The 12,833-nt window shown below is 41.4% G+C and overlaps 1 protein-coding gene across 1 annotated transcript; it reads right to left on the bottom strand.

Moving 5' to 3' along the window:
• Positions 1 to 1,470: 1,470 nt before the first annotated feature.
• On the bottom strand, positions 1,471 to 12,502 carry LOC145898183 (von Willebrand factor-like). The gene is made up of 24 exons (XM_082986614.1): positions 12,420 to 12,502; positions 12,120 to 12,254; positions 10,764 to 10,846; positions 10,509 to 10,654; positions 10,111 to 10,309; positions 9,726 to 9,844; positions 9,311 to 9,388; positions 8,945 to 9,089; positions 8,736 to 8,864; positions 8,259 to 8,373; positions 8,089 to 8,194; positions 7,876 to 8,030; positions 7,362 to 7,554; positions 6,596 to 6,812; positions 5,999 to 6,306; positions 5,347 to 5,568; positions 4,777 to 4,988; positions 4,264 to 4,420; positions 3,946 to 4,005; positions 3,040 to 3,172; positions 2,526 to 2,757; positions 2,307 to 2,407; positions 1,900 to 2,078; positions 1,471 to 1,500 (listed from the first exon to the last, which is right to left on the bottom strand). Exons 1-24 carry the CDS (start codon positions 12,500 to 12,502, stop codon positions 1,471 to 1,473), a joined length of 3,537 nt encoding a protein of 1,178 aa, XP_082842740.1.
• Positions 12,503 to 12,833: the final 331 nt, after the last annotated feature.

Here is a 12,833-nt window from a genome sequence, read left to right as displayed (position 1 = left end):
CACCAGGTCCACCAGTTCCTGCAGTTGATGTTCCACCGGCAACCGCCGACGTCACCCCAGGTCCACCAGTTGCTCCAGTTGATGTTCCACCGGCAACCGCCGACGTCACCCCAGGTCCACCAGTTGCTCCAGTTGTTGTTCCACCGGCAACAGCAGACGTCACACCAGGTTCACCAGTTACTGCAGTTGATGTTCCACCGGCAACAGCGGACGTCACACCAGGTCCACCAGTTCCTGCAGTTGATGTTCCACCGGCAACCGCCGACGTCACCCCAGGTCCACCAGTTGCTCCAGTTGATGTTCCACCGGCAACCGCCGACGTCACCCCAGGTCCACCAGTTACTGCAGTTGATGTTCCACCGGCAACAGCGGACGTCACACCAGGTTCACCAGTTACTGCAGTTGATGTTCCACCGGCAACAGCGGACGTGACACCAGGTCCACCAGTTCCTGCAGTTGATGTTCCACCGGCAACCGCCGACGTCACCCCAGGTCCACCAGTTGCTCCAGTTGATGTTCCACCGGCAACCGCCGACGTCACCCCAGGTCCACCAGTTGCTCCAGTTGATGTTCCCCCGGTAACAGCGGACGTGACACCAGGTCCACCAGTTCCTGCAGTTGATGTTCCACCGGCAACCGCCGACGTCACCCCAGGTCCACCAGTTGCTCCAGTTGATGTTCCACCGGCAACAGCAGACGTCACACCAGGTCCACCAGTTTCTCCAGTTGATGTTCCACCGGTAACAGCAGAGGTCACACCAGGTCCACCAGTTCCTGCAGTTGATGTTCCACCGGCAACAGCCGACGTCACACCAGGTCCACCAGTTGCTCCAGTTGATGTTCCACCGGCAACAGCGGACGTCACACCAGGTCCACCAGTTACTGCAATTGGTGTTCCAGTGGCAATAGCAGACGTTACTCCGGGGCTAATCGTTGTTTGACAATGTTCGCAGGTTTCGTTGCTTGAAGTGGTAAGTTGGGTGATGAATTCAGTTGTAGTCTGCAATATTAACAATCGTACTTTCTGTGAGTAAGGCAAATTTTGTTCTAAAGTTATATTTTTTCGCGAAGTTTTACTTTTGATGATGAACCCATATAATGAATCAGTTCATAAAAAGTACTTTAGATCATCAATTTGAGTATTTTGGGGGGTATTCTATTTCGAAATTTTCAAGCTTTTCGTATGTTAAAATATTCACTTCTTAGTCGCAGAATTTAAAATTCTATTTTGTTTGCAAGACCATTTAACTTGTTTTTTTGGCAAACTTAGACGCGTATAAGGTGGTTTCAGACTATAATAGATATAAGCAAAGTGGAGGCTATAATATGAATTGTGTATAAGCTGCAGACAGATGGCCACTGTTTCGACCTAAAAGGTCTCATCAGTGCAGCTGGTGTGACATTCATACGACGTTGCTGACCAAACGGCCAAGCAAAGACTTCCACTTGGTGGTGACTATACAATCACTGTCATCCGTTGGACACCAAACTAGGTGCAACCTTACGGAGAAGTTGATATACTCACGTGTTTGTAATAATTTACAGTTGAAAAGCTGTAGCCGAAAAGAACAAAAACGTGCACTAAAATTAAATTTTTAAACAAACATTGCCAAGTGACGTTGATTGATACCAACTCATGGCTGTTGGGATTTAAAGTCCACATGAGCAAGATTGAAACCACGTGGCGGTGATTACCCATATCTGATTTAACTTGTATGGCTTTTTGGCACTGGGTTATGTGTATGGCATTCATTTGGAAGAAGAATATACACTTTTGTTCGTAATTATGACGTCGTGAATCAAGTGTTTTTATAGATTTGCTGGACTGTCAATTAAAAGTAATTCTTTTGGAATTATACTAACATCAAAAATCGCCCTATATATATGTTGGTTTGGTACCTGGGCTGGCGTAGTTGTTGGACATTCTTCAGGTTGCTCGCACTTTCCGTCTCGAACAACAGTTCCTTCGGGGCAGTGGCAACCTTCCACTGCTTCTGACAAGCAGTCTATAGAATCACAGGTTGCCGGGCATGTGGTGCCATTCAACTTGAAGACGAACGGCTCCTCGCACATAATGCCTGCGTAAGTATATGTTAATGTAGAAGTTAGTTGCGTAGGTTCTTTAGATGCTACTCGCGTACCCCCAGATATTTATATCGAGGGTTCAACGATAAACTATCATGTGCAAATATTGCAATATGTCGTTAGCTTGCAAGTTACATGCTTTAAACTTTAGTCGCCTACAAGGCAATATGCATAATGGGGACATTAAAATGTTAGTGCTTTTTTATGATGCAATGGCATACCGCACAATTCCGTTGATCTCCAAGAAATGGTTACACCAAGCTTGTTGCAGGCTCGTTCATAATCGGAAAGTGCCGTACACAGACACTCGCAGTCACCACCCCTTTGCGAGAAAGCACGACATTTTAGGCAAACCATTAACGAAAACAAAAATATTATATAAATTATTCTTAACAACCTGATGGACAGTTTTTCCATAACAATGACGTGGTTCACTTTACCTGTTGCACTCGCACGAATCCCACAAGCAGTTCTTGTAGTACGGTTCGTGGTCGACGTGTGCGTGACAAACCGAGAAGGGATATTGCCTAAGAAGTTTGCACTTAAACTTGGCCCAGTCGTTTCGTTCGGGGTGGGACTCGCACGGGTGGAGACGACTCGCGTCGGAGTTCGGACAGTTGCCATACACCTCCCAACTGTCTCCGAACAAGTGCGGCACAGCTTCCATGTCACCTGAAGTCAATACCAGAGGGGCGTAATTTTTAGCTACACACACAACGCTTGTTTCGTGTTGGGGTTATAGTGCCACCTAGTGGTCGCAGCACTATTCAGTACGAAGTTTTGTAAGGAGCAACGCTCACTTAATCTATTTTAACAAACATATATATAAAAAACCGTTTAATTTTCTGTCAAGAAATAGGGTTCAGGCTCCACAAGAAAAACAGTAACTTTCAGATCGTCGTATGATCCAAGCGGCCCGTGTAATTACAAGCTAATCGAAATGGAATCTCTAACCTTGTCTTGTGTAAAAATCGTTCTGCGCGTTTCCGTCGAAGTTACCACACAAGCCGCACACTTTGCTCATGTACTGGGGTTCCAGCATCACGTATACTCGAGTCCCTTCGTCCCACATAACAGTCAGGCCGATCTATATTAAAAACAGGTGACATAGAATCTGAAATTTTGAAAACGTTTTAAGCATTTAGACCAGTGGTTCTTAACCGGGGGGGGCGTCAACCGATTCTCATGGGGGCGCAAGCTCTATAGCCAAACTTATTTTTTTGTAGTGACTTTAATGTCCTATGCTGTCTGTTATATTTTTCTTGCAGTTTCGGAACAAAAGTATTTTACTTTAAATAAAAAATCCGCCAGTGCAGTTAAGTTACTGTTACGTCACAAAGAAACCATTGCGTCACAAAATACCTTTGTGATGATTCATCTGTTTCGTCACAAACCGTTTATTGGTCCCGTAACTTTTTAGTTTAAATAAGCAAGCCTAAATTAATTCATATAATGTTTTTATCGTGTTGCAGTGATTATCTAGCTAGCTTATTTACGTAGATCGACAAAAACACAATTGCTTTTGGTCTGAAACTTATTTACAGTTTGGGGGGCGTAAGGCACGTCCGTTACTAAAAGGGGGCGTGCAAGAAAAAAGGTTAAGAACCACTGATTTAGACGGTACCGAAATTAAGAAGCTTGGATTGACATTTAGTGATTATATTCCAGCGCAATAAAGCTAACAACGGATACCTGAACTTCTACCACGCCCAAACAAAAATAGGGATATGAGTGCATTTATTTTTACCAGTAGCTGTTCTGTTTCGTGCACTCGGAATTTTACACCTACCTGCGTGGCCACAATGACGAATATGCCCGATTTGTAAACTTCCACGACAGCGGTATTGCATACGGGTTTGCCTTCTCTTCATATTGGTTGTCTCCTCGCACCAACTCAATCATGACGTCGTTGATCGTAATCTAAAAATGTCCAAATTATGGTAAAGGGAATAGAGAGACGTTTAATTATGCTAAAACTGCAATTTTTGCCAAAATCGTTATCGTAGAGTGCATATCAATGTCCGCACAACAAAACAATTTTTATTGAGACACACCGCCGGTTCTTGCATGAAAATGGTCTTACAGCTACCAAAATCCTCATACCTCTAGTCTCTTGGAACAGATAACCTCTCCTGTACTACACGGCACATTTTCCACCACGACCCGGAAAGAGCCCACCTTGTCAGCACAGAAGTCCTCCACCAAGACATAAGAACACACACCGAAAAAATCGTAGCGGAGTTTGTCGAAAGTCTCGTAATGCGGTTCGCCAGTCGCCGAGCACATGGAGGAACAGGATCTTTGAGTGCATTCCCAACTCGTAGACTTGCACGTGCTATAAAGCAAAGCGCGTGTATAGTTGTGTAGTGATGATACAGTGACTATAGTTAAGTGCGTAATTACAACTGAAGCTTACTTTGAATACCCTTCTAAACCAAACATTTACCAGTAAGGAATTTAGCCTGAAATAAATCAGTGGGAAAGTGGGATTGTTATGTGATTAGTGGCTTTTGGTTTGAGTTGGTAAACTTTATGGTTATGTAGGACGTGATTTCATATATGTAACCAAATGTGTTGCATAACAACTTTATAATTCGAAACAGCTGTTTGTCCAACTATTGCACTACGTTCTACGGTTGTACCCGTCGAATAAGGTGATTTTGTTTGCTTCTGAAATATTTAAAAACGCACCATTCGTTACAATCATCCATGCGCACGTCCCCAGCCTCGTAGCTTATGCCCAAGTGGTGGCAGGGACATTCATCAGGAAGAACGCACGAGTTGTCATTGAGCACAGTGCCCTTTGGACATCCACAGTCACTGTGACATATCGACTCCTCGCATGGCACATTCATGTTGCCACAAGTACGCTGGCACTCAATGCAGTCGTTCCATTCACGGCCCTGGGATAAAATGTGGAAGATCAGTAACGAATACTCCCACAGAACAACATGAAAAGCTCCATTTAGTGTTTTGAAAGCTGCAACAGCGGGGTTTTCTTGCAATGGCAGATCATGTTTTATAAGTTTTATTTTGGCAACTTATTTACGAGGAGAGGTGACGTTATTGGCCAGACGTCCGCTACAAAACATTTAGATAGATTTCAAACTCGTTAACTAAGACTACATTAATTGACTCGAAGATTTAATGTTAACTTCGATTTCCAACATAATTTTTTTTAATTTATAAACAAAACACTGTCGGAAAAGTTCAATTCGGTTGCAGAACAGCAAAGAAACTTTCAGGCGCCCTATAACTTACCGACGGACACAAGGTGGTCTCGTTGCAACCTTCCTTCCATTCACAAACCCACTTTCCACTCTGACAGACGCACAATTCGCACTTGTCTTGACGTACGGAGTTAGCCGCGTAGTCGCCACCGTTATAGTAGCAATGGCAGTTTTCCACCATGGAACAACTACCTACCAGCTCATCAAATACAAAGCCACTTGGACATGTGCACCCTTCGAAGCATTCGGAGGTCTACACAAAAATAACGAAACTAACAGTTCATTCTGGGTTTTACGGTACGTCGTGCACGTTTGATTTTTTCTCGTCAAATGTTTGCTAGTAATCATGTGTGTAAATAAACGAGTGCTTGTATGAAGTTCACCGGTCGATTATAATTGTTGTTTGGCTTCAGACATATTTTGTAAGTCAAGTGGTTGTTTTTCTGTTAGGGTGTGGATTTTAGAAACAGGTAATTGGTCCTTTTAAGACCACTAAGATTTAAAGCATACTAAATTAACCCCGAAGTGAAATGAAAAACCTGGAGCTGGTTTAGTTTTCATTCAAATAACATCATTCGAGCTAACCTCGGTTGCTTACCACGAGATTATTGACGATTTTGGATAATTTGGTGATAAATTAAACTGATGACAAACGCCGTTGAAACCGATAAAGAAATGCTCACCGCTTGACACTGATCCTCGGTGTTTTCGCTCAGCATACGGCATGTGGTCTCGCACGACGTTTCCACACAATCCGACCACTCACGCCCTTGCCAGCACCCGACCGTACAGCTATAGATTTCCCTCCACGATGGAACGGAATTTAGCGCCTTTCCCATTTCAGTGCATGCGCGGGAGTAAGCGCTAAACACTGTGCACTCGCACGTTTTCCAAGTCGAAACCTCCTTGTGCAGACAGTGGCACACGTCGTGCTCGCACATTTCGACGTACGGCTGGGGATGCACCACTAAGTTGCACGACTTGAACGGTTCTGCGTAAACGACGAAAAACAATATGGAAAAACGAAACGTAGATAGAAAATATTTAAAACCATCGATGATGCGGCAACAAACTCACGGTGATTTTGTTTTTAAATTCCTTCCTTTCGCAAAAACGATTTACACTATGAATAAAGACCTATTTGTTATGTACTAGTTTATGATACTAAAAGGGCGATTCCTACGATGGGTTTGTTAATGACTTGGATACGACTCACAGCAGTGGTTAAGTAATCAAACATCGCAAAACAACAAAATTGCAACTCAAGGTAAAGGGTTTACCATCCAAGAGAGCCTGACAGATTGCATGGGCATGGCTATGATAGTCGTTGCCCAAAGTACAAGCGTCCTGATGCGCTACGCTCTCATCTAAGTCCGGACAGTTGGCGTTAACTTTCCAGGAGTTGCCGAACGTGATTGCGTCAGCACTGACGTCACCCGTTGGTAGTGTGAAATCGTCGTATTGCTTAAGATTATTTGTTCCGCACAAGCCGAGAGTCTGAAAGAGGAACAGCCTCTAGTACGTGTTTTCGGCATTTTGGGTATTTATTAAATATGTCTTTTCAGAGCGCTACACGGCCCACTGCTTAAACGTAATAGGCTTTGTTGGCTTCGATGATTTTCATGTCCAACTTAAGGTGATTTATACAGTCGTTTGCGTGTAAACAAATGCGCAATTTCAGGTGTTTGCATTGCTCAAAGCATGTGAAGTAATGACACAGGAAACGAGGACCTAGTTGTACAATTCACAGCAAGATACGGTAATGTGGTTCACGAATGACAAATTTGAATTGGATGTTGCGTCCATATCTATAATATTAACATATAAAACAACAATTGGGGACAAATAACTTTCACAGCCCAATTTGCCATACACTTATTGACTAGCTTACAAGGATAATAGCCGCCGAATAAATATGAAGAGTTACATTTCTCCTCATTTATCCAATTTTTTTGAAGGTAGGTGTCCAGAAATTAAAATTTTTTCTTAAAGGTAGGTGTCTCAAATTCACAAATTAAAAAATATTAAGTAGAGCAAAACACTAACATGGTGTTGATATTCCACAGGCACTTTTACGTAAATGCGCAGCTCAATGTCCCACGTGATCGTCACGTCGTTGTCTGCCACAAACTGGACGATAGTGGACGATAACCTCTGCACCCGATAACCGACCTCGTCGTTTTTGTAAGGCAGGGACACTTCAATTTCCCCAACACGAACGTTTCCTTTATCTGTAAACCTACAAGCATCGAGGATTACTACAATACGATGTTTCAAAGTTTGGGAATTTTAAAATATTTGTACATGAGATTCACTGGGAACGCAGTCCAAGATCAAAGCTATCAGAGCCAAAATAACATATATTGCTTGATTTTGTGCATCAACAATTTTGTTGAATTAATAAGCGCATTTTAAATTTAGCGTATTTTATGATTATGTATATTCAAAGTCAAGATTGCTGAAACAAATTAATCAACGTAATGTACACACAAGAGCTTTCTACAGAAGAAAATTTCAGTTTTAGTGACAGTATTTCCCCCAATGAATAAAAACACTTCACCTGATCGCCTCCCCACTCCATAGTCGTATCTTCAAAGTCCTTTGACAAGGGTCACTTGCCAGAAAGCCGCATCCTGTGTTCTGAATCCAAACTGTGAATGGATTCGGGGCGGGATACGTGGACTGGACAAGCACATATTCGCAACCCCCGGAAAACTGCGAGACATCGATAATTTAAGGCCAAATCCAAACCGCGGCAAGACATGCACTCAACCTTGTACTGCTTCCCGTCAAAGGTGATGTAGTGGTCCTGGCCGATGACTTTGCACTTAGAAGGACATAAATTCGTAGTGCACTCCCAACGCCCGTTAATACAGGTGCTGGTGAACCAAAAACACGGGATCGTGAAAAAAAATGAAAAGGTTTTCAGACACTGCATCCTACCAGTTGTTGCAGCCCTGTGTTACGACGCTTCCTGGGTCGTAGTTGATATCGGATTTTTTGCACGGGCAAAATTCTCTTGGTACACACTCCTTGGTGGTATGGTCATAAAACGTTCCTGAAACAAAAATGACAAATTTTTGCAACAAAACAACCTAAAAAATATGCGAAACAAAATTTTTTATTGGGGTCAACGTCTGGGATAGTTGTTGGAATAGACGACACTATGTAGTATGGCTGCCGTTTTTCATACAGGCAGCAGTTTTATTTTACAGGTTAGGTGATTGTGCGCCGTTATGCGCAGTTTTAAATCCGGCTTCCAACACTGCTATATTGTGAAAAAAATCTTTTGAGATGAGTATTTCTGGTGGGGACGCTCAGTGTCGCAAACTAGAGGTTAAGCCAGCTTTATGTGGCTCCTACCAACAGTGTTTCCACCTAAAATGGAAGATATCAGCCTATAGATAATATTTAACTGACCTTCTTGACAAAAGCAGCCGTCTACGCAGACAGTCAGATCGCAGGTTGGAGTATAGTCAGCATTTTCACATGTCTTTGCACACGCCGAGTGGCATTCCGAATGTTGCTGGTTTGAAGGACATTCCTCGGCTGCATAAACAAGAATCACGTGATAAAACAAACAAACTATCACATATCAGCTCCTAGCAACAAACCCAATAGCAACTTACAACAAAACGAATCGTTTCTCCAGTTTAGGACAACGCCATGGTGTGCGCACAATCTGGAATAATGCGTGAACGCCTCACAAGCACAACCAGCAGTGTCGTCAGACCCACAATGACAGACGTCTTCCATACAATTTGCAATCAATACCTGCGTTAGGATGGCGTTAGCAACTTGCTGGCAATTTATTTAAGCAGGTCAATTTTTTGTATATGACAATAACTTAAAAGGCAGTGATTCTCATTTGCATGGCATCACACTGTAATCTTGATTACCGTCCCATTCTGTTAACACTAAAAACTTTATTGGCAGAAAAATATTACTGGCTAGAATAAATGTGATGAAAAGCTTTGTAAATGTTTTAAAGTTACCTCAGTTGGGACGAAGCTATGACAGGCTGCAAAAGTCTTTGAGTTTAGTGACTCGCACTGGGCCTTTATAGCTTGCAACTGTGTTGCATTAACATGATTGCAGGGTGATTCAAAAGCTGTGGTTTCAGTTTGACATATGATCGGAAAATCACCATCGAATTCTTGCACATGATGATCAAATTCAAGTTGCATTGGATCGAATGTATTCTAAGAAATGCAGCAGGGCCCGATATTATTTTCTTGATTTTACTTTGGGGGTTTATGTCATAAACTACAATCACATTTTTGTGCTACATACCAAAATATTTACGAATATTTTATTGAATCTATTTAAATGTACTGCAGATTGAGAGTAGAATTAAACTGTTTTTGCATTAACATAGTTCTGAAATATAACAATTTGAAAATGCATTACTATTTCAGGTTCAGAAGAGTCCAGGCTTGCATGTCCACACAGGCCGCACATGTCCCCATCATAAGACAATGAGACAGCAACATACACAGATTCATCATTGTCAAAGGACACTCGGATATCTTACAAATATTTGGATTAGAAAATCCATTTAGCCAAAGTATTTTTTATTCCATGAGAGTTTTGATGCAAATTATTGTCTCATAAATCATACAAACAAGTCAAGAAGAAAACAGACTTAAAATTTTTTGTTTAATACTACTTTTACACATTAGAGAGGCCATGCATGGTATAAAGGAAATCAATTATGTCCTTAAGTCCCATTCTATACATTGATATCAGTCAAGTCACGCAAAGATTAAAATACATGTGTTGGATAGTCACATACCTCCAGCAATTTGCACTATGGTATACACTCCACTTGATTTAAGTGTCATTGTTTGGCTAAATGCAGAGGGAATGGTCACAAACGCCCCATTGTATGTTGCTGTCCCGTTAGGATACAACATTATGTTATGTGAACTACCATGTATGATTCGAACTGCTCTTTTGCAAAAACCATCGTTGCAGTCAAAGTTGTTGACAACCTGCAAATGGTTTTAAAACACTGGACACAGGCATCAATCCACTATCCAAGATCTGAACAATTATTAACTTCAATAAAAAGTTGCAATGTCATTTATAAATTTATTTAGGTAGTAAAATGAGTTGCCTGAATGCACACAGTCAAAATATTTGTGTTTAGTTTGCATATTTTTTAGGCAAAACCAGAATGTTGTAACTTACTTGCACATAAAACACACCCGAACATTCATAAGCCAAGTTGTAAGTGCAACTTCCAGGAAAATAAAAAGAATTTCTATTAAACGTTTCATAATGAAAATATCCCCAATTGGAGCAGATCAGCTCATCATGATAACGGGAATACATGGCTGAACATAAGATTTCAGAATAAAACACATTGATATATTTATGTTGGCATTCATTTAGAACAACAAGTACATAACATGACTGATATCTTACATATTCTGTAAGTCTTACCCTTGGTGCAATCAACACCCTGCCAGCCTTCACAACAGTTTGTAACATTATTGTGTTCTGTGGTGTTGGTTTGCACAGGATCCCTAAACATAAATATACACATGGAAATTTTCATCAGTCACAATAAATTTATAGGAGTGAGTGGTTAAGTGTAATTATAATTTAATCCCCCTGACTAAAACGTAGGTGGTTGCGTATTGCCGTTATCAGGCTGGTAGCACAATTACCAACTGCAGTCCATTCACACCTACTGCTTCAAACCCCGATTATCCGTAAACCACGTTATCGGACAAAAACCTCTAGCGGTGTTTTCTTCCAATGCAGTTCACCAAATATCTTTCGTTACTACCCGCCAAGCCGACTTTAATTAACGAAACCGGGTAGTTGTGGTTACAGAGGCCTGACTGTATGTTTACAACACAAATGAACACAGCAGTAATATGTAAGTAACAAATGAATTGTGACAATCAGAAGACTTATCAGGCCAACAAGCATCAGTTCTTTGACCAAGAGATCCAGAAATAGTGGCTTAAGACTTTACTGCAACATAATTGACGGTTTTATATATCTTCAATACAAACAAAATAGCCAATGCAATAGTTGAGAATTTCATGCTACAGACGTTTCGATTGTTGTACTACAATCATTTTCAGTGTAAAGTGAAGGCGAACCAGCAAAATGGTACGATGAACTTTACTGCATGTTTAACAATGTCACGTGTTATGTTTCGTATTAGGTATTAAGTATATGCATTTTTACTTTGATAATAAATACACAGGTATAAAATTCATGCTGTCAGCGAAACGTATCGTCGCCGACAGAAGCAAAGCACTTTCTTCCTGTGTTACCACCTAAGCACGTGTCAAAACAGCGACATCTAGGCAAATATTAAGGCACCGGGACACAGATTCTTCACAAACTTCTGTATCCCGGTGTGTTAAATTGTATTATTTATTTTCATAAAATAGTCTTCCAAAGTCGTACCGCGCTTATAAGTGGGTGAAGTTTACACAAAAATAGAAGAAATGTGCCTTGCAACGAATTTTGGTCTTGCAATGAAGTGCTGTTTATTTCCACAGATCAGGAATTCAACTTTGCCCAACCTCTGTCACATTCAAACCCTCAGTGCTGTTTTTAAATAGTTCCCAACTATTGCATGCGAACTGTGTAATTGTCGATGAAAATAATGCAAAGCAAACAGACTTGCATCAGCAGCCTACAAACTAAATACGCACACCGCCAATGCAAGTTTGTTTGAAATGCATACGACGCAAGACATCCAACTTTGCCTGTTGTCGTATAAATACTTACATAACATAGTTTAATCAAAAATCACAAGTAGCCAGAATTATATACTTGAGAATGTCGCAGGCGTGGTGTCCGTCGTTCCCGACATACTGTTTGATCAAGATGTCGTTTTCACTTTTGGCGATGCAAGACACTCCAATCTGTTCTTCGTAAACCGAATGAGAAACTTTGCAGTATTCAGCCCTGTGCACAACACATTGTTACCTGATGAGTTTTAACGATTCTTACTTTGAGTAAATGTCATCATAATTACTAAGGTAATTGGCGTATACACATCAGTATGTCTGTTAGGTCATCTAATAGGATAGGGTTACATTTGTGCGACATTGCGCTCAAACGACGACTTACCTTCCGGTCCCAGCAAGTGAAACACAGACACAAATAATAAAACGGAAGAAAACGACAGCGCGAATGTGACTACACGAAGTCATCGTGCGTCACCAACCCTAACAATTTCTTCACAACGGAGGGTCCAAAATGAAAATCCCGGCGCCAGGGGGAATTTATATAGGTACAAAGACACAACACGAAAAAAGTGTTTTACTGCCATCCGGATTACGTCATAAACCTCAGCGCGACATCCTTTGGGGTAAAATGTACGCCAATCTCGACTGGTTGCTACGCACCTTAACAGGTATATACGACATAATTCGTAAACTATATGCAGTTGCGTCAGTGTGTAATGTTTTTTCAAGAAAAATGAGTTCCAATAAAAACCATGCAAGCACATTTAGGCTACTCTATGCCCATACAAAACCAAGT

This window comes from Ascidia mentula, chromosome 4 (genome assembly GCF_947561715.1).
Source record: "Ascidia mentula chromosome 4, kaAscMent1.1, whole genome shotgun sequence".
In the NCBI taxonomy this organism is placed as follows: domain Eukaryota; kingdom Metazoa; phylum Chordata; class Ascidiacea; order Phlebobranchia; family Ascidiidae; genus Ascidia; species Ascidia mentula.
Note: the sequence above shows the minus strand (reverse complement) of the source record. Positions and strands in the feature narration are given on the sequence as shown.